Source organism: Crinia signifera, chromosome 4 (assembly GCF_055691185.1).
Source record: "Crinia signifera chromosome 4, ASM5569118v1, whole genome shotgun sequence".
Taxonomy (NCBI): Eukaryota; Metazoa; Chordata; class Amphibia; order Anura; family Myobatrachidae; genus Crinia; species Crinia signifera.
Window position 1 is genome coordinate 40,660,070 of NC_139220.1, and position 20,108 is coordinate 40,680,177.

The 20,108-nt window shown below is 43.6% G+C and overlaps 1 protein-coding gene across 2 annotated transcripts in view; it reads right to left on the reverse strand.

The window, feature by feature from the left end:
* Positions 1-20,108, reverse strand: part of CCND2 (cyclin D2) — a 565,323-nt gene that overhangs the window by 23,824 nt on the left and 521,391 nt on the right. Inside the window, exons 1-3 of one of the 2 annotated variants that reach the window (XM_083181625.1) lie at positions 18,453-18,899; positions 15,863-16,078; positions 10,378-10,537 (exon numbers count right to left, since the gene is read on the reverse strand). In XM_083181625.1, the coding sequence (XP_083037751.1) occupies positions 10,378-10,537; positions 15,863-16,078; positions 18,453-18,647 (571 nt within the window). In that variant the 5' untranslated portion in view covers positions 18,648-18,899. Of the gene's footprint in view, positions 1-10,377; positions 10,538-15,862; positions 16,079-18,452; positions 18,900-20,108 lie in introns of those variants that run through there. The other variant, XM_083181626.1, reaches the window with a different exon arrangement.

The following is a 20,108-nucleotide window of genomic DNA, read 5'->3' on the forward strand; positions in this document are numbered from 1 at the left end:
CAGTATGCTCAGGCATCGAGACTGACACGAAAGTGAAAAAACTCAAGTCAACCTTTTCATATGCTGACCTTTTGCTTGTGTCAACCTTTTTTCACTGTCACATGTCAACACATGTCGAGATCTAGACATTGTCGACCTAATAACACCCAATCTGATTACACGCCTTAAGAGTATTATTATTAAATTTTATTTATACGGCGCCATAGGTGCTTGATAATGCCATACATATGGCACACATTAGAACAATACAGGGTACACAGAACTAAAAAGTACAGTACCTTAAAAACTAAAACAGGTAACACAAGTGAGAAGAGATGCGGGTATAGATGGTGGCTGAGGAAGAGAGCTGTAATTGAAGTGCAAGAGAAAAGGGCTGGGAGAAGAGGAGGAGCTTTCAGTTTAGAGGGAGGGGGGAGAAAGACCGGTGACATGAGGTGCAGGCAAGGAGGCTTGCAGACAGGAAGTGAGCATGAACGGGACTGCCAGGACATGAGGCGGCAGGTATGGACCCTAGCATTGGTACTAGGCTATACAGGAGGGCATGCTTTGATGAACAGGTGGGTATTCAGTGCGCATTTGAAGCTTGCAAGGTTGGGGTGCGTCTAATCAAACAAAGGGAGCTCATTCCAGTGAAGGGGGGCAGCATGGGCAAAATCTTGGTTATGCACATGGGATGCAGTGATCAGGGTAGAGGTGAGGCTAGATAGGGCGGGAGGGAGTGCGTAGGGAAATTAATTTGGATATGTAGGGAGTAGTGGAGTTAGAGAGAGCCTTGTATGTGAGGGTGAGGAGTTTGAAGAGTATTCTGTACAGGAATGGGAGACCGTGTAGATTTTCTTGAAGGGGCGTGGCAGAAGTGGAGCGGCAGGAAAGATAGGTTTAGCTGCAGAGTTGAGGACGTACTGTAGGGGAGTGAGCTTGTAACAGTGTTGCAGTAGTGGAGCCATGAGATTTTCTGTCCAACCTACCAATCAATTTTCTGGTTGGAAAAAAAAATCTGTCAATGCAATAAAAGCAAAATGAAAATTCCCAAACTGTGTGCCATAGCACCCAAGGGTGCCTTGGGACACTTGCAAGGGTGCCTTGGGACACTTGCAAGGGTGCCTCGGGTTGGTGGTCCAGGACCAAGTCTGTCCCTCCCCATATAACCAAAACAAAGGATGACCTACAAACTCCTTTATTTCTAAACTTCTCAATAAAAAACATTTGGCCTAGGTGTGCCATGAAAAAATTATGAAACTCTGAGTACCATAATTCAAAAAGTTTGGGAACCACTAGGTTAGATCCATTTGACAGCATGGGAACAAAGTTGACAGAAACCAGCGGTCTTCATAATCATGGACACCTACTCCTTCCCCATGCTAGGTGTGAGAGTTCTAACTGAATTTGCATTGCCAATATGCATAGCGCATGAAATCAGTCCTCTTGCATGTGTTCATATTGTCCACCAGAAACTTCCCTTTTAGAGGCTGCAGAGAAACCGCTGAAAGGCGTGAGATGACCGCTTATCGTCACATGTCTGCTAACAATTTTTTGTTTTTTAAACTCATGTTGAACTTTTGACTGTTGACCTAGCTATTGTCGCCCGAATGCTTGTGTCGGCCTAAAGACCATATACCCATTTGGGGGCAGTCCCCCTTCTACACATAAGGAAGGAATGACCACCTCAAAGTTTTCCGTTTACTAAGCAATAACTGTGTGCAACACAATTTTTTTTATTTTTTTAAACTAAATATAATGTATTAATCATTCGTAGAAGGACATAAATCAATCATGTATTCTACAGTACATATCCCCAGCTTGGGGTAAATCTGATGACTCTGCAGAAGCTCATATGAATACATTTGTTGGTTAGCAGTTTGAGGTTGTATGTGAGATATTTCGCAGTATTCCAGGAAAAAGCCCTGACTAATGCACATCGGTCTGGTTTTTACTCAGCAGGGTGAGTGATACGACGGATGAAGCTAACTGCTTGGTTAACGCTTAGCCGCACCGTTCCTTCTGGAGGAAATGTACGAAATAGCATAATAATAGACCTGACAAAGGAGACTAGAGAACTTTTCTACATGCAAACAAGCATCAGAGGAAGGTCTCAATAAACACGATGGGCCAGATGCACTAAGCTTCAAAAGTGATAAAATGGAGAGTGATAAACAGCCAGCCAATCAGCTCCTACCTGCCATGTGACAGGCTGAGTTTGAAAAATGTCACGCAGGAGCTGATTGGCTGGCTGTTGATCACTCTCCATTTCATCACTTTTAAAACTTAGTGCATGTGGCCCTATATCTGCTCCCAATTGTCTGCAGGGACTAGAAAGCTGTCGTCGGAGATGCCCATAAACGCAACACAAATAAATAAAAATGTGAGCATACAATACTGTTCTGTGCTGTTATAAATAAGCAAAGACATTTCCTAAATGTTTTTTATAGCTAAAATACTGCAATAAAACACACAAAATAAGTTTGCAAATAAACTCCAAAGAGTTTAATTACTAACTCAAACGTTTCTTTAAAGGGGCAATTACTTACAGGGCAAACCCATGCCTTGTAAATGATTGCCCCTTCATGAAAACGTCTAGGTTCGGCCTCATTCTAAAAGGTGCAAAAATCAATAAAACCTACAATCTGATTGGTTGCTATGGGAAACATCCCATCTTCAGTAGAGCTCCCATCTTAGTAATTTTACCCGCTAGTGTCTAATTCAGAGATGTAGGCAAACCCGATTGGCAGGATGTCTTCTGCGCATATGCCGATCTGTGTGACAAGAGGCGCAGTGCCCTCTAAGACACTTGGGGGTCAGGGAAGGGGCATACACAGCCAGCATTTCAGAAAACTGGGGCTTGTTGGCTCAGTTTTCTGGGTCTGCTAAGTTTTTGGATGCAGCTTCACTTGCCCTGGTAGCACGAAAACACCAACCGTCACAGAAATGGGCAGGTGGACATCTATGTACATGAGATGCCTCCTGCAGACTTACCATACGCTTGTACAGAACTGTGCCTACCTCTTAGGGTCCGATGTAACCAGCTTCAAAAAGTGATAAAACTGAGAGTGATAAACAGCCAGCCAATCAGCTCCTACCTCTGAAATGAAATATGAAATATGGCAGGTAGAAGCCGATTGGCTGGTTGTTTATCATTCTACATTTTATAATTTTTTGAAGCTTGATACATCTGGTCCTAAACCAGGTCCGTAAACAAACAATGGCAAAAAGTAATCAATAAATGCAATAAAAAGTATCACTGAATTTACGTTTCATGTTCTTTTTGTTATTAAAAAGACAGAAAACAAATAATAAGTAGAAAGCGAGACAAAATGAAGGAAGCGATAGTACGTAGAGAAAGAATGACGGGGGGGGGGGGGGGGGGGCAGTAGCAAGACATTCAATGACCCACAGTGGATTGAAAAAAATACTGGCCCTTGCAACAGAACTTTTTGACCTTAGAACATTGGCAGACATTATTAAAAAAGTTGGAAGAACATTTCGGACAACAACTAGACCCCAAATGGGTTCTTTAACACCATTGGGCTTGAGATACAAATGTTCCCTTGCAGTCCTCAAGGCACCCAACGGTCCAGGTTTTCAGACTATCCATGCCTAGCCACAAGCAACTCAATTAGTATCTCAGTCAATTTGATGTAACACTCTCTGCTGACCTGTGAATATACTTAAAACCTGGATCGTCAGAGTGACTTGAGGACCAAGTTTGAGAACCTGTGTGCCATAGTATAAGTATGTAAGCAAAGAGCGAATTTCACTTCACATAAACAAAAAAATATATTGAAAATAATCATTTAAAGCAACAATTACAAGTGTACAGTATGATGTAGACAGGCGCAGACATCATTGCACATATTCCGATCACCACATCTGGGAAGTCATGGGCTAGGGCCAGAAAACTGGACCTTAGCTACCAAAACATGTATAACTCTGGAAGACTGCGCCCCCTGGTGCAAATATATGTTAAGGTGAGTTTGTTTGTTGTAGTGAGTGCTGGGCCCCCTGTATTTGTATTTACTAGAGTGTGTGGTCACAGGCCACCGCACCCCATCCTGGGAAGTGTGGGTGCTGTTTGCACCCCATTTGTAGGAATGGCGAGTGTGTTGGTACTTCTGTATCTAAATATATATATATATATATATATATATATATATATATATATATATATATATATATATATATATATATATATATATATATATAGATAGATAGATAGATAGATAGATAGATAGATAGAGCAAATATTCATCATAGCAGAAATCAGGATTCACCAGACCAGACAACTGTCCATCCATTTCAAGGTTCAAAGTGCTGAAGATGTTCTTCTGCATACAAGTGTTGTGATGTCAGGTCATGTGACAATCGCCTTCATCTCAGCTTGATCCAGTCTGGTCATTCTCCTCTGACAGCTCACAATACAAAGGTGTTTTCACCCACAGAATTTTCATTCCGTGGCTAAAGACACTTGGACTACGTGCTTCCACATTCTGTTGTTTGGTCAGAGCAATAGGATTGGCTGAACACATATTTGCATTATATATATACACATATATATATATATATATATATATATATATATATACACACACACATTATATATACACATATACATATACACACACACACACACACTCTTCACTATTGTAAATGTGACCAATGGTTAAAAAAAAAAAAGTATGTAGTGACTCATGATGCCGGGATTAAAATATCTCTGTTTCTTGGCTATGAATACATAGAGAAATATTGTTTAGTTAGTGCAGGGACTCCTGAGGCCTGTAATATTTTATAGACGTATCCATGCTTCACATTACTTCACAAAACATATCCAGGTCACTTTGCTGGCCTCATGCACAATATAAATAAATCTTTCAATCAGTGGCACACTTCAGAGCCTGGCGCAGTTTGGAGAAATGTGCTGGGAATACCTGTTTAGGAGTGGTCCTATCAGTTATAGCACACTTGTGCACCCTGCACCATATGCCTAGTTCAGAGACTAGGCCTACACACATCTCTGATGTTTTTGGTTCTGCGCATGTGTAGAAGGTGCACTGCACATGTGCAGATATGCGTGTGCGATGTCCCTCTCAGCGCACCAAACGCTGCAGCATGACCGACGCGCTACCGGTGTTTGGGGGCAGCTAGTCAGGGACGGTGTGTTGGCCATGTTTTCAGAGTTTGCTGAAGCCCATGGCTGTGTTCTTAAATGCAGCTTCAGTGGAGATAATTACCCGGCCATCCTGAGTAACCCAACATGACTGATAATTAGGCAGATGATCCAATGCTGTATCCTCGGAAGCAGCAGCGAATCAGAGAATCCAGCAGTAGGCGTCTATTTACACAAGACGCTTCCTGCAGTATCCTATTATTGTACAGCCACTGCGTCCCCTGTGTAAACTGCTCTGAATCAAGCCCCATGTTGTTAGCGTTCCTCCATGGTAAAATATGGTCAGGGGGGCTGTGTATAGTAACTGCAAACACCTAGTCTTACTACACTATGCTGCGCCGAAACAAAGTGCAGAGAGAACTACAGTACTCTGGAACAGACAATGGGTGTATTGGAGCACTCTTAACTTGCCCAGAGGTAGAAGATAATACAATATTTATTTAGTTAAAGTTTTTGTGTTAGAACCATTTAAATAAGTCCCACAATGCCTCAGCGTTTCACATTCTGCTCACTCAGTACTGACAACACATCTCATATCACGCTCGTCTCGTATAAATCACGTTAACATCTACAGAGAAACAAGCAGCACAGTGATTGCATTCAGTAAACACCACGAGGGCCCCCAGACCATTGGTCTTAGTGATGTGACTGGACGTCACTCGGGCACTCAACCGGTTAATCTTATGAGTGCCCATAATGTTACCTTAATAGAGGCCTTGTCAGCAGATATTCTCCTGGAAGGCAATACTCCTTTCCAGTGGGCATATTTCCCAGTAGAAGACAAATCTCCCAGTCCATATTTGTTTTATGAAACCACGAAAACCATAAGTGGAAAAAACACGGCTTGTTGACAGTAAATCAGCTGATGTGAAATGGCAGAATGCGCTTTACATGAGATATGGAATCAAGCAGACACATTCATAAGGCTTCCATAGCTACTGAAAAGCTGGGCAGACAGCTCCTCCACCCTATGTGGGAATGTTTTTTTTTTTTTTTTTTTTAACTGGTGCAAATTAAAAAATTTAAAAAAGTTGCTGTAGCCCATAGCAACTAGTTAGATTATCATTGTGGCCTGATGGTCGGAGAAAATCACTGTAGCAGGCTAGAAGAATCTTAGGAATTAGCATTTTATGTTGCTATTATTGATTTATAGTTTTGCACAATGTTAGACGATTACCATGGCAACCACAGTCGCATGGCTCTCCATGAGGCACTGGAAAATTCCTTTAAGCTTTGTCTGCATCACGGTTAGCAGTAAACAAGAGGTGTGTTTATCAGTCCTCCATTGCACCCTCCAAAGATATGTTGAAATGAGGTAATGATTTGTTGGATAATAAAATGAATGCTTAAAATATACTGTATATGTATCTTTCTCATGCATTAACAGAGTTTTCAGGACAATGGATTGCAACGGTAGAGTGCAATACATCAAAAAGGCTTGCAAAGTGCATCACGTACAGTTTACACGTATGACAGAGCCACCTGGATCATTTACTAAAGTGCACAACATGAGAGCAAGTAGAGATTGTGTATAGATCATAAACGCAATCCTCCTGCTATTTCACTGACAGGAAGTCGCTGTTTGGGGGTGGCACCCTGCCGATTTCTGGGAGTGTCAGAAAAAACGCTAGCATGCCCTGGCATTTTAAGAGAGGGTCTGTGATGTCAGCACTGGCATTGATCAGATCTGTCGCAGAGAGGTGGAAGTGTCAGATTTGCACAGACTGGGAAAATCATTTGACGGTTTGGGAATTGTGTATGGATTTGCGGGTGGATTGCAAATCGCGATCCATTTGCAATTCTCTTGCAAATTTACTCGGGGCGGGTTTTCTGTCTGTCTGGTCGGCAGCTATCTACTCGCAGTCATCTGCAACTGTGCGATCAAGTCTGAATCGGTCCCTTTGTAGAAAGAAATGCAATGTTGTAAAATGCCCCAGTCTCTTGAGGATGTGAAATTTGCAGGTAGACAAATGCTCAAAATTATTGCACATTACATAATACGGAAGACATGTAATCCATACATTGCAGGAGGTGAATTGTTGTATTTGTTAATGTTTTTACTTGATTGTCGGCCATTTCAGGCCCAAAATGGCCGACAGACTTCCCATGTGCGATGGAGCAGAGTGTATATCCCTTAACTGGAGAAGCCGATAAGATCTGGCTAATAATCAACTCTCCTTGGCATACAACTCAGAGGGTGAGGTTCATTAGTTCGACTATGTCTAGGTCAACACCAAAATGTTGACACACACGAGGTCGGCGGTGACAAAAGGTAAACACAGGCAAAAGGTTGACAAATGAAAATTTGAGTTTCCCAAATTTTTTGGTGTCAATGTTGACACCTGAGCACGGGGACCCCGATTATTGTACTGTGTCCCCATGCAAGGCTCACTTCACTTTGTATTTCCCAATTGTGGATGGCCAAAAGTCTAAAAAAGTTTTCGGGGGTAAAAAAAACCTTGTTGACTTTTTGACCATGACGACCACATGCTGTCGACACTGTCGACCTACTATCCAGATCCCTCATTCAGGAGCCATCCCACTGATCCTCCAGAGGACGACATAAGCCAGTGTTTTAAAATAAAACCTTTTATTTTTAATGGACCAAAAGGAAATAATGGGAAGATTTATCAAACTTTCTAAAGAGGACCAATGTTGGTGTTGTCCATAGCAACCACATTCTAGCCATCATTTTCATTTTCCTATTTAAAATAGGTTAGTTGTTGCTATGGGCCATTTCTCCAATGGTCCTCTTTAGAAGGTTTGATAAATCTCCTTTTAATTATTGTAACTGCTGCCAATATATTGTTGTGCGACCATACACAGGGTCTAATATATTCGTGGGCCCCATAGCAAAAGTTTTAAGGGCCCCCTATTTAGCAACTGATGGTAATAAATATCTGTAAAACATTTTCCTAGACAGCAAAGATGGGCCCCCTTCAGCTCTGGGCCCCGTAGCAGCTACACCCCTTGCACCTATGGTAGTTACGCCCTTGAGTAAATTGCAATGGTGGTCACACGGTGTAGTGATGGTAGGAGACTGAGGAGTGAACACTATATAAATGATATTATTGCCTATATACAAGTATTCAGAAATACAGGAACGCGGAAGTCGAATTCATCCCAGTTACAAGATCTGACAGAAACATGTTCTGGCCTTAGCGTGTAACACTATGACTGACGTGGTATTTCGGCCTGGCCACTGCTTGCAGAAATTGCACTTGTGGTCGGTGTTTCTGTGAACCTGCACTGCTAACCTTCATACCTAGATTATGACTGTAACCAAAGCTAAACACTCATAATGCAACTTATACATACATAGTTATTTCCAACCCCTAATGAATATTGCTGGTCTATTCTCCCAATAAAATGATCGTAAATAAATATATAACCATTAAACGAGTATGATAGTATGAGGTTTTTTTTTTTTTACTTTACAAAAAGTACTACTGTATTATATATATATATATATATATATATATATCACATTTTAGAACAGGGCATACTAAAATGTATATAACCACATTTTAGAACAGGGCATACTAAAATGTAATTATCATAGCATAAGACATATGGTGGAGGATTACAAGTACACAGTGGCGGATTAAGCACATTTGTGGCCCCCACACCAGCACTGCTGTCAGTGTGGGGCTCCTGTCGCCCTGTGCTTGGGCAGCGCAGGCGGGCAGGAGGTCCTTGCAGTGGTCTGGGCAGTCAGTGCCAGCCGGGGACCCTGCCGCGAATGGGAAGTCAGTGGCGGGGTCCATTCGGTGGATGGAAACTAGTAGCCAATACCACTACTAGTCCCCATCTGCTGCAGGTACCCGGACGCTGACTTCTCAGCCAGCAAAGGTGGAGAGAGAGAGGGCCCGACGGCCTACATCAGCCAGCAAAGGTGGAGAGAGAGAGAGAGGGCCCCAATGCCTACATCAGCCAGCAAAGGTGGAGAGAGAGGGCACCACGGCCTACATCAGCCCCGCAGAGTTGGATGGCAATAGCTTCTTGCCCTACATCCGCCAACCGAAGTGGATAGTGATGGCTTCATGCCCTACATCACCTAGCGTAGTGAGATGGAAATGGCTCCATGAGCTACGTCAGCCAGTTGTGGCAAATTGTGACAACTCCATGCCCCACTTCACCCATCAGAAGTGGAGAGCAACGGCTCCGTGCCCCGCATGAGCCAGCAAAGGTGGAAAGAGATGGCTTCATTGTGAAGGCGGATAGTCCTACATCAGCCGGTGGAGGTGGCGAGTGATAGCTCCACAATTGGTGACTGCTCCATGCTCTGACAGCCAGTGGAGGTGGATAGATACTCTATGGTATATATCAGTATTCAGTGGTGGATAGGGTTGATGTCATGCTCTATGTTCACTAGGAGGTGGACAGTGATAGTGGAAAAATTAAGCAATTACAATATAAATTGGGCTATTTAACATGCCAGTCCCAATACTCATTGGATCTTGCTTTAGGGCAAACACGGTTATGATATGGACATTTTTTCTGGTGGCCAATTTCTGTCAACAATAACTTTGGCACCACAATAACAAAGAGCTTGCCGGACTTTTCAGTAGGAGACTTGAACCACTTAGTCCTTTCATGGAAGACATGTTAGTTCACTTTTTCCAGCAAGATCAGGGTTAAGTATGTAGAGGAGCAATTCTGAACTTCAACTGTAGATTATTAGTCTAGGTGTGGTGCAGAAAAATGCATAGACTCATTGCCACACCTATCCCTTCTCATAAACTTTGTCTGAACTAATTTTATCTGTTATCTTCAGAAGCAGTAACTTTACATATTTCATTTCATTTCTTTGTCTATGCAATTGTGAAACCAGTCAACACCCGGCTCCAATAGAAAACCAGGCACCTTCACATACTGTAGTGCAATCGGCCATATTGTAAAACCAAAACTCAGTTCACTGTGAGCTGATGACATCACAAGTCATAGGATGCAATGTACCTAATGCCTCAGTGATGTCACTAGTTCAATGTTAACCGATAGGCTAGACATTGGTGTATTATACAATATGGCTGCCTATACTGTAAGCGTTGGCCAGTTTCCAGTAGTACCCAAACTGTAACACAAAGCAGAATAATTGGACTGCTGATCCAACTCTACTCAGATTATAAATTCTTCCAAATATAAAAAAAGCACAAAATGATGGAAGAAAATTAAAATGCAAATACATGTAAAAAACACGAAGGATGACTACATACCTGTGGCACACAACGCAATAAACGTCTGAGCATGCTTCCGCACCAGGAGCAACTTCTCTTTAGGTAAAGGCAGCTTTCGTAATATATGTTCAATAAAGTCATGTGGCGTCACGGCAGCAAGGTTCCACTTCAACTTTCCCAAAACCACCAGCTCCCACTCCTAGAAACAAAGGAGATTAAATGCTCAGCTTCGGCCGGTTCCCATCATGCACCATAACGTAAGCGGTACATCACTATTCAACAGCACTAAAACATACGCCACCGAGGATGCCTATTCTCTCTCTAGCTTGGAAATGTCCTGTCTGACCATAAAGAACTTTAACATGTTCCCTGAATAACAAGTTGCCATGCTATTAGCTGTATCGTCACAAGGAAATGTAGTTGATGTCTATGGTTTAACAAGTGAAAACAAAAACTTTACATAAAGCTAAGTACGCAACATCCAATTATCAGTCATGCAGAAGTGATAGTGTTTTTAACCAATAAACGCTGAAAATGCTCCTGATTGGGTGAACGATATTGGGCGGATTTCAAATACGGTTGAAGGTGCAATCACTACTACTTCCTAGGAAGTGATAGCATTGTATGGTAATGCATTAGGAGGCGTGTATTAAAAGCAGATGCCACTCCACAGTGATCTGACATTCCTCATAGGACACAGCATCGGATCACTGGACCCTCCATCGGGGAGCTAGCAGCACCCATGGCTATCCGGGCATCACAGAGGCTAGAAAATCCCCATACAACAGAGATCCTTGGCCGATTAATTTCCCCAAAATGGCAGCAACATGCCTCTCTGCCATTGCCACCCCCTCTCTGCGCCACAGATGGCAGGACACTGTCAATCACTGACAGTATGCTTCCAATCTCGTTTCCAACACTACAGGGCCTGTTCGTGGGTCCTGCTGATGTGCAATACCATGGGATGTAATATAGCCCCATAGAGTGTACCGGACAGGCTGACCTCCCAATACCATTTTAGAGATCAAAAGATAGGACGCACTGAGCAACAAACTGTTCAGAATGCACAGGTGTACACAGATTCGATAATCGTTCCGTTGTGTTGGAGCATTCATCAGATCAGTGCACACAATGTCTAGTACAGCGCTTCCCAAACTCCAACATTGTAGTCTAGATTTAAAGGATATCCAAGCTTGGTTACAGGTGACTTAGGCCCTTATTCTGATCGGTGCGGAAATTCCCGCATGCGGACGGACCGCCGATGTTGATCGTCTGCGCATGTGCAGAGGTCACTCTGCGCATGTGCAGGCGATTTCGCCGCACGGATTCTTTATACGCCGCACAGGGGGCGTAGAGGGGCGTGAGGGGCTATTTAGCCTCATAACCCTATGCATACGCCCCCCGTTTCATGGGCGTTCCCATGCAAACGCGGGGCGTATGCATGGTAATGAGGCCGTGACGCGTGTGTACGGGGCGGGCATCTGACATCGCCGGATGTCAGCTGCCCGCCTCTATACATGATTTTACACGGACAAGTGTCCGTGTGGTCTTGTGTTGCGGGACCTGGTGGAGCGTGCGGCCCTGCATTCGATGTTCGGCGACCATCGAATGCAGGGGCTGCTCCCACCATGGAGGAGGCGTATCCCCGTCCAATTTCATGCGGATCGCCACATATCCGCATACGGACGGCAGGTGGCGATCCGTATGGAAGGCGGGGATTCGCCTGCACGGTTGCGGCCGCATATTCTGATCGGGCCGCACCGATCAGAATAAGGGCCTTAATTAGTACCTCAGTCAACATGATTTAACCATCTGGACTCCAGCATGTATATTCTTAAAACCAAGACTGCAATGGCCAAGTGTGTACCTGGCAATAAGCAAACAATTAACATGTTAAAATTGATAATAAATAATTACGTTGTTATACTGAAATAACCATACAAAAAGTAGATTACTATTCAAACCTAGTTCATCAGGCAAGAAAGATTCTTAAATCAACAGGAATTTTCCTTTGGATATTATGCTAGTGCTATGTTCCCAAAGGCGCTTTAAAATAAGCCATGTGAGTAAAGGGGACTTGGACAAAACCACTGAGTCCCAGCATGAATAGTGGAAATACAGTAAGTGATGCTACTGTAGGGGATTCCTTGGTGGGAAGAGGTCCTATATTTATTTCTGTAGGGAACATTCCCAAACGGAAGCCATTTCCAGCCCTGTAGCTAGCCAAAAAAGACAGCTGGAACTTACTGCAGCTAGCTACCACTGGTTAGTAACTTGAAGGCAAGTATTCTTGCTGGGATATTTGCTAGTTTAGCTGAACCTTTTGCGAAGATCTTACAAATTGCACAAGAAAAGTAAATACATAAACTAGATAAAAATTGGATTATTTTTGTATAGCTTAGACCAGATTAACTATTTAATTAGGAAAAAAATTAAGAGCCTTTGAGACTGATTCAGAACTAGCGAACAGGTAAGCAGCGCCTGCCCGAAGGCCCGCCCTCCGCCGCTCGAATTCCGGAATTTGCATGCGAGGGGATGTGTACGCTTACACATCCCAACGCATGCGTCCGCACGGGCGAATAATCATTCGATGGTCACTGACCATTGAATGATTTTTTTTCTCGTTGGCAGATAATTATCTGTCCGGAGATGGCCGAAATTGACGTCAGCCACCCACTCAAAACAGACATCGAAAAACGCTGAGCGTTTCCCTGCTCCACACCCCTACCTGCCCCCACTCCTCCCGCTATGGACCCAATGCCCCGATGAGTGTGAAAGGGGGATGGGGGGGGGGGCGGAAATGCTTAAGCAACAAAAAAAAATCTGGTTTGAATTTTAACTATAAAACTTGGTTAGGTTTGCTTAAAATAAAGAGTATTATTTCTGTTGTCACCTTAATTTACAAGGACAATAATAAAAAAATTACTGAAAACCATGTCTTATATAATTTAATACTAATACACGTAGGTATCTATACTAATGGTGGAGTGTAAGGGAAATATCTATTGTTGCATCCACCCCACGTCTTGGAAACCAGACTGAACCATCTAAGCACAGATCTCATTTCTACGTTAGTTATTGTGGTTAGACTGACGATGGCACTTCTTTAGACCTCATTCATGTGGGCATTTGCCACACAGATGAAGCCTGGCATAGGGATCTGTTGGGATATTAACCAATATGGTGACCGAATTAAAAAACATATGAAGGTTCTACAACATACATTACAGTGTATGCTCCTTTTTAGTGCGTTCTTCAATGATTGTGCAAAGTCCACACAATTTGCATACAGTTGATATAGGGATCAAGGTGTACAGTATGTCTATTTTACGACAAGTGTGCAATAAGTTTCTTTATGTGCAGTGTAAAGGTGGAGCAGACACAACCTGAGTGTCTGGTTGTGAACTGTGTTGGCATGTTTACTACCTTCACAAACTCATTAGGCTAGGGCCACACATACTGTAGTGGTTTAGCAGGTCCTGCCTGGCAGGATGTAGTGTTTTGAGTTCACACACTAGCCTTTTTCGCAGGATTCCTCTGCACAGGAACCGGCCAGTCCCACAACCATATTTCAAGTAGAACACAGTGCACCATAGCCACACTGTGTGAACACACAGATTTAAATGTGTTCTACTTGAAATCAGGTCATCCTGCATGTTGCGGGCGGGTCCGGTAGATGTGGCACTGCCTCATATGTGTTGAGAGCCACAAAGGTTATGTGCAGGCTTCTTCCGCTATGTTTGACCCTAGCCGTATGGTGCTCAACAAAGGCCACTGGGGAGCCACGATCTTCTATGACTACAAGTGTGATCTGAAACAGCATAAGAATTTTGACCAACTGCGACCTGGCTTTGGTAAGCAAGCACCATCCCGAACCACTGTGTTGGAGTGGTTTGGAGAATTTCAGTGCAGGACGTGGTCCCTGGACAACATGGAGCGCTGCAGATGACCTGTGTTCGCCATCACTGAAGAGAAGGTTGCTGCCATGAGGGCCATAGTTAAGGTGTATGCCAGCTTGACTGTGGCACAGCTAGACAAGGAAATAGGCATCTTATTTGGATTCATCTGCTTGATACTCCATGAAAAGCTTGGCCATGAAAGCAGAAGGAGACCTGGGGCTGCAACAAGCTGGCCAGGTTGATGGCTGTCTGTGAAATCATCAATGGCGATAAATCCTGGAGCTGCAGTTTTGACTCCAAGACCAAACAGTTGACCCAGTGGAGGTGCACAGCCATACAAAGTTCCTATGTGACTGGAGCATGGCTAAGCGGATGGTTGCTGTTTTGGTGGACAAAAGTGGTCATGTAGCTACAGTACCACTCATGCAGCAGCACACCATCACTGGAGACTAGTTACGTCAAACATTGCCAGACCCTGTCCAAGAACTCATGGTGCTCTTCTCCATCATGACAATGCACATACCAACAATTCCAGGAAAATGGTACATTTTCAGACCTATGAACGTATCCAGGAGCTTGGTCATCAGCCACATAGTCCAGACTTGGCCCCCCCTGCAACCTCTGTGGGTTCCCACGAATCAAATGTAAGATGCATGGGATTCATTTTGAGTCACTGTAAGGTGCAGTAGAGGCCTTCATCCAAGTGGTTTGAGCGCATGGAACATTGAATAGACTCTTCTGGCCAATACTTTCACAATATTTAATAATCAATGTCATGTTTTGTAAATTTAGTACTTTTTGTGCATACAGAAACTTATTGCACACTTCTCATAAGCACTTCAAAATTAACTAACCCTAAAAGATCTATACATTTGTATTTATCTTTTAAGGGTATTCAAGGAAACACAAATGTGTATAACTCATGTTCCCCACATTGTCCACTGAAAAAATTGCCAACAATTAAATTATTAGTAAATAAGTAAGTATCCCCTTTAAATAAATGTTGTATTATATATGTTTTGAGATAATAATCACTACTTGGATTTCTAAAATAAAAAAAGCAAAAACTACCAGGCAAGAAACACTTGAATTTAGGCCAAATTATATCCACCACTTGGTGGCAGTAGATACTACAAAAAATACGAAGATGACGCCAACCATCATCACACAGAATTATTTTCATTTTTCATATTTAAGCTGTATCTCTATATAAATGTACTTTTCCATTTATACAAATATTCAGAACACATAATTGAAAAAAAAATTATGTGCTTGCAAAAAAAAAAAAAAAATTGATGCCTGCAAAAAAATTGGAATGTGCATTAATTGTCTGAATTACTTTAATCAACCAGGAAAAAAATAATATTATAAATATATGTACCTACCTAGAAATAGGTGTACATCTACACAAAGGTTAATAAAAGATGTGCAAAAAAATATAAACTTGCACACAATTATGTGGCAGAAAAATATTAAATAAAAAAAAAAAAAAAATATTTAGAAGCCAACATTGAGAAAGAAAGGAGTTTCCTAGAAAGATAATACAGAAATAACTTTCCCATCTAGAACAAAAAAAAAAAAAAAAAGCTGTAAATATCTAGTTTAGGAAACAGGGGGCTGCTTACCAGCAGCTCTTGGGGTTTGATTGAATTGTCAGTATATATGCAAAGTTTTTCTGCAGTTAATGGAATTGTCTCTTTTAGTTTGGAAGCCAGAAACATACAGACAGCCCCCAGCAGCTGCAGATGGCATTTTCTAGTAGGGATCACAGCTAAAAATCTATCCAGGTAGTTCATAGCCAATGGGAACACTTCCTCCTCACACTTCTGTTCTTCACACACCTGGAGATAACAGGGGAAAAAGCAGGAATAATGGAGAAGGTATAAGAGAGGGGCAAGATTCATGCAGGGAAAGGGGAGTCCATAGAAGCAGTCAGGAGGAAAGGGGTGCAGATATGGGGAATAAAGTAGGATGCCATAATAAGATGCCAACAAATAGGGGTTAAATAATTGGTGCAAATACATACATGCAAATGTATGGAGGGCAGGAAGCAAGCAGGATCGGGGAAACAAAGCAGCACCAAGTGTTTAAATAATATTAACAAAGAAGAAATAATAGAATATATAACAATATTATAGAGGTGGGGGGGGGGGGGTTTGCAGAAAAGTTCAGAAAAATTAAGAAATAATAATTAGGAAAGAGAGAGGGAGTGGAGAGAGAGAGAGAGGAAGAGAGAAAGAGAGAGGAGAGAGAGAGAGAGAAGAGATATAGTTAAATACTGTTCTTAAGTTTCCTATTAATGCCATTATTTATTACATAACAATCCTAGGTGGGGGGCAGCACAAATAACATTGTACATAGGACAGACAGGACAGCACAGCCCCAGCTCCCCGGGAAGGGGAGAGACAGAGGATCAGCCAGGTCACACTTCTCCACCCCAGACATTGGGAACACATTCTGATTTCGTCATATTTTCAAAAAATATTTAAAAATACTTAAAAAATGCGCAGCCGCCCGGTTTTTGGGGGATCCCGGAGAGGAGACCCCCCTGCATCTTTCCCGACAATTGTGGGGGGCCGGTTCGCAGGATTTGGGGGTGAAAACCATCGATAAAGACGGGGCGGGTGGTGCAGAGTCTGTGAAAGCATGGCTGCTGAGGGGAGGGGGGGGGGGATAGATCTGGGGCTGCTAATGTGGGGAAGGGGGGGGGGGGGCACGGGGCGCCTCCGGGTACATATCTGCTGCACTGTGATATGGGGATGCACATGGGGGTGCCTGCCCCCCCCCCCCAAATGCCCCACCATAATTCTGCACCCCACATAGAAACACATAGCAGCTACATATATATAGCACTCCTCCCCCGACTCACAGCACAATATATATATATATATATATATATATATATATATATATATATATATATATATATATACACAGTATTATATCATATATATATAATGTGAGGGCACCCCGATTTTAGAAGCTCAACCCCCGAACCCCCATTTCATTTGGAACCCCTACAATGCTGCCATCAGTAACAACTCCGGGCTCATGCAGAAGTACAGAGCAGGGGGTCCCTGTCTATAAATCGGGGTACATTGTCCCCATCACCGGCCCTACTCCCCAATCCTGCCCCGTCACAGCAGGAGTCACAGAGTTAAATGACCCTGCAGAGAAGTACTGCCCCCACCCTCTCCTGCCAGACCCCCCGGGCAACAGGGGTGACCACCGGGAGAGCCCCCGACCATCATTATCCGGGTGGGGGGAAGAAGTGAGACCTCCAGGACAACAACAAAAAAACATGGCGCAAACAGGGCAATGCATGGGGGGTGCTGCTGCATACGTGGGCACAGGGGACGACCGGACCAGATGGGGGCACAGACTGACACCCCCTTTATTTAGGGGGTCACTATGTGCCATTGTGTCTCCGCCCCACATGAGCCAACTTCTAGCAGCAGTTCCATAAAGCGCTGGAACACGTGTCCATAGGAGCATGTAATAAGTGCTCATTATATAATGGCTGCAAGCTTGTATATACCCTGACAGCTGCACATACATGTATACTGCACACACAGCAATGCCAACATACATGCAATATACACAGCAATGCTAACATACATGTCCCCTTCCTCCATATACTGCACAGACAGCAATGCTAACATACATGTACCCAGCCACATGCAGTGCTCTATCCTACCCCCATATCCACAGCAATGCCCCTACCCCCATATACTGTATATTACACCCACAGTACTGCTAACTAACATACATGTGCTCTGCAATCAATATACTGTATACTGGGCATATAGCATTGCTAACATACATGTACCCAGCCACATGAAATTCTGTGCCCTACCCCCATTTACTGCACACAGCTAACATACATGTCCCCTGCCCCCATATACTGCACACAGCTAACATACATGTCCCCTGCCCCCATATACTGCACACACAGCTAACATACATGTACCCAGCCACATGCACTCATGTCCCCTTCCCCCATATACTGTATACTGCACACACTCCCTTCCTCCTATGACTCTGCAATACAGTATGATACATAGATCACACACAGCTCTGCTCTATGTCACACACAATAAGGCAGATCGCATATGTACTCTCTCCAAAAGCAGCTGCTGGGAAAAGTTAGGGTGCCTGAGCCTGCACCCCAGTATATTGGGGGGGGGGGGGGGGTGCATTTTCCAATCCACCAACCTCCAGCATCCAGGTGGCCACCATCCTCCGCATGAAGGGCTGGATGTCCTTCTGGACGCACTTGAAGTAGGAGCACTGGGGCAGATACCTCTCCTCCACGGTGAGCAGGTTCTGCAGCACCCGGTCGTCAAACAGCAGCGTCGGGTCAGTCTGAGCCCTGCGGACAGTCTCCACCTCGGAGCACAGCAGCTCCATGCCGGCCGCACAGTACTGTAGCCACTTCCAGCGGCCGGAGAGGGCTGTGTGCGTGTCCCAGGCTGTGCGGCTGCAGCTGCAGTAGTGCTAGCCCGGGCACTCACTGCTGTTATGGAGCTCAGCAGCTGCAAGGACTTTTTTGTAAGTTTTTTATTTTCCTCCTCTCTCTCTCTCCACTCCTAGCCAGCAAGAGAGCAGGAGGCCCTAGAATAGGGCACACATGACAGCTCCTCCACTGCCTCTACTCTGTGTTCTAAGCCCGCCCACCTGAGAGAGAGAGAGAGAGAGAGAGAGAGAGAGAGAGAGTGAGTGTGTGAGAGAGGGGTAATTAAGTCACTTTAGAGGTGTTATCATGGGTTTGAGGGAATAAAAAAAAAACTCCTGGTGAGAGGTGCTGCTGGTCCTCATACACAAAAAGTATGTACAAGAGAAGGGTGGGATGCTGCAGAAATGGGATTAATAATGCAAACTGTAATGTTTTTAAAGGACCCCCCCCCCCCCTGCTCTTTTAGGACACTTACATTCTTCTGGTTAATGCAGTGTACTGCACTATGGTATAGGTTGGAGCTGCATAATGCACATTATTCATCTAAGGAGTGGGTGGTCTGGCTGCTGCTGGCACTGTATAGACCAAATATGGGGTGGGACAAACTGTGGAGCTGGAAGACCTTAACCACTGCATAACAGTTTACAGAGAAGTACCATATACTGTACTGTACTGTACACACACACACACACACACACGTACGTGTGTGTGTGTGTGTGTGTGTGTGTGTGTGTGTGTGTGTGTGTGTGTGTGTGTGTGTGTGTGTGTGTGTGTGTGTGTTTATAAACACTTAGTTTTAATTAATTTATTATCTTTGACTCTCATCCCACCAGACATGTGGTAATGTATTTTATTGAGATTCATGGGTCAAGATCCCCATATGCTCATATCCTCTACCCGATTTTATAAAATGCCAGTATTTACCAAGAGCATGGCATTGTGTACACCGCATCATGAGTGCTTGGTAAAAAGTTTCTCACTATGTTACTGTGACGTCTAGGTTTGACTTACTGCAAGTATCTTTTTTTATTTTATTTTTTTAAGTTAGAGTGACTCTACGTAGAGACCAAAAGTATTTTAAAGTAATGTCAAAAGATTGCTAGCTCTGAAGGAAAGGAGTCCCATAAGGCATAGATATAGGAGGTCACTTCCACCCACTGGCGCCGTTTGGAGTTATAAGCCTTGTTTGTGACCATTAAAGGGATGGCTGGGGGAGCACATTACTTGCGATTTATCGCCCACAACAGGAAAGCAGCACTGGCGATACGGTCGCTCAGTGACCATTTAGTCAGCGATAAAGAAAAAATAGGTACTTGTGTAGTTTCATGGCGCCGTGCTACTTCCGGGTTCTACGCTCTCCACAAACTATGTTAAAAAAAGTCACTTAACTTCATGCCAACATGGATAGTTCATAC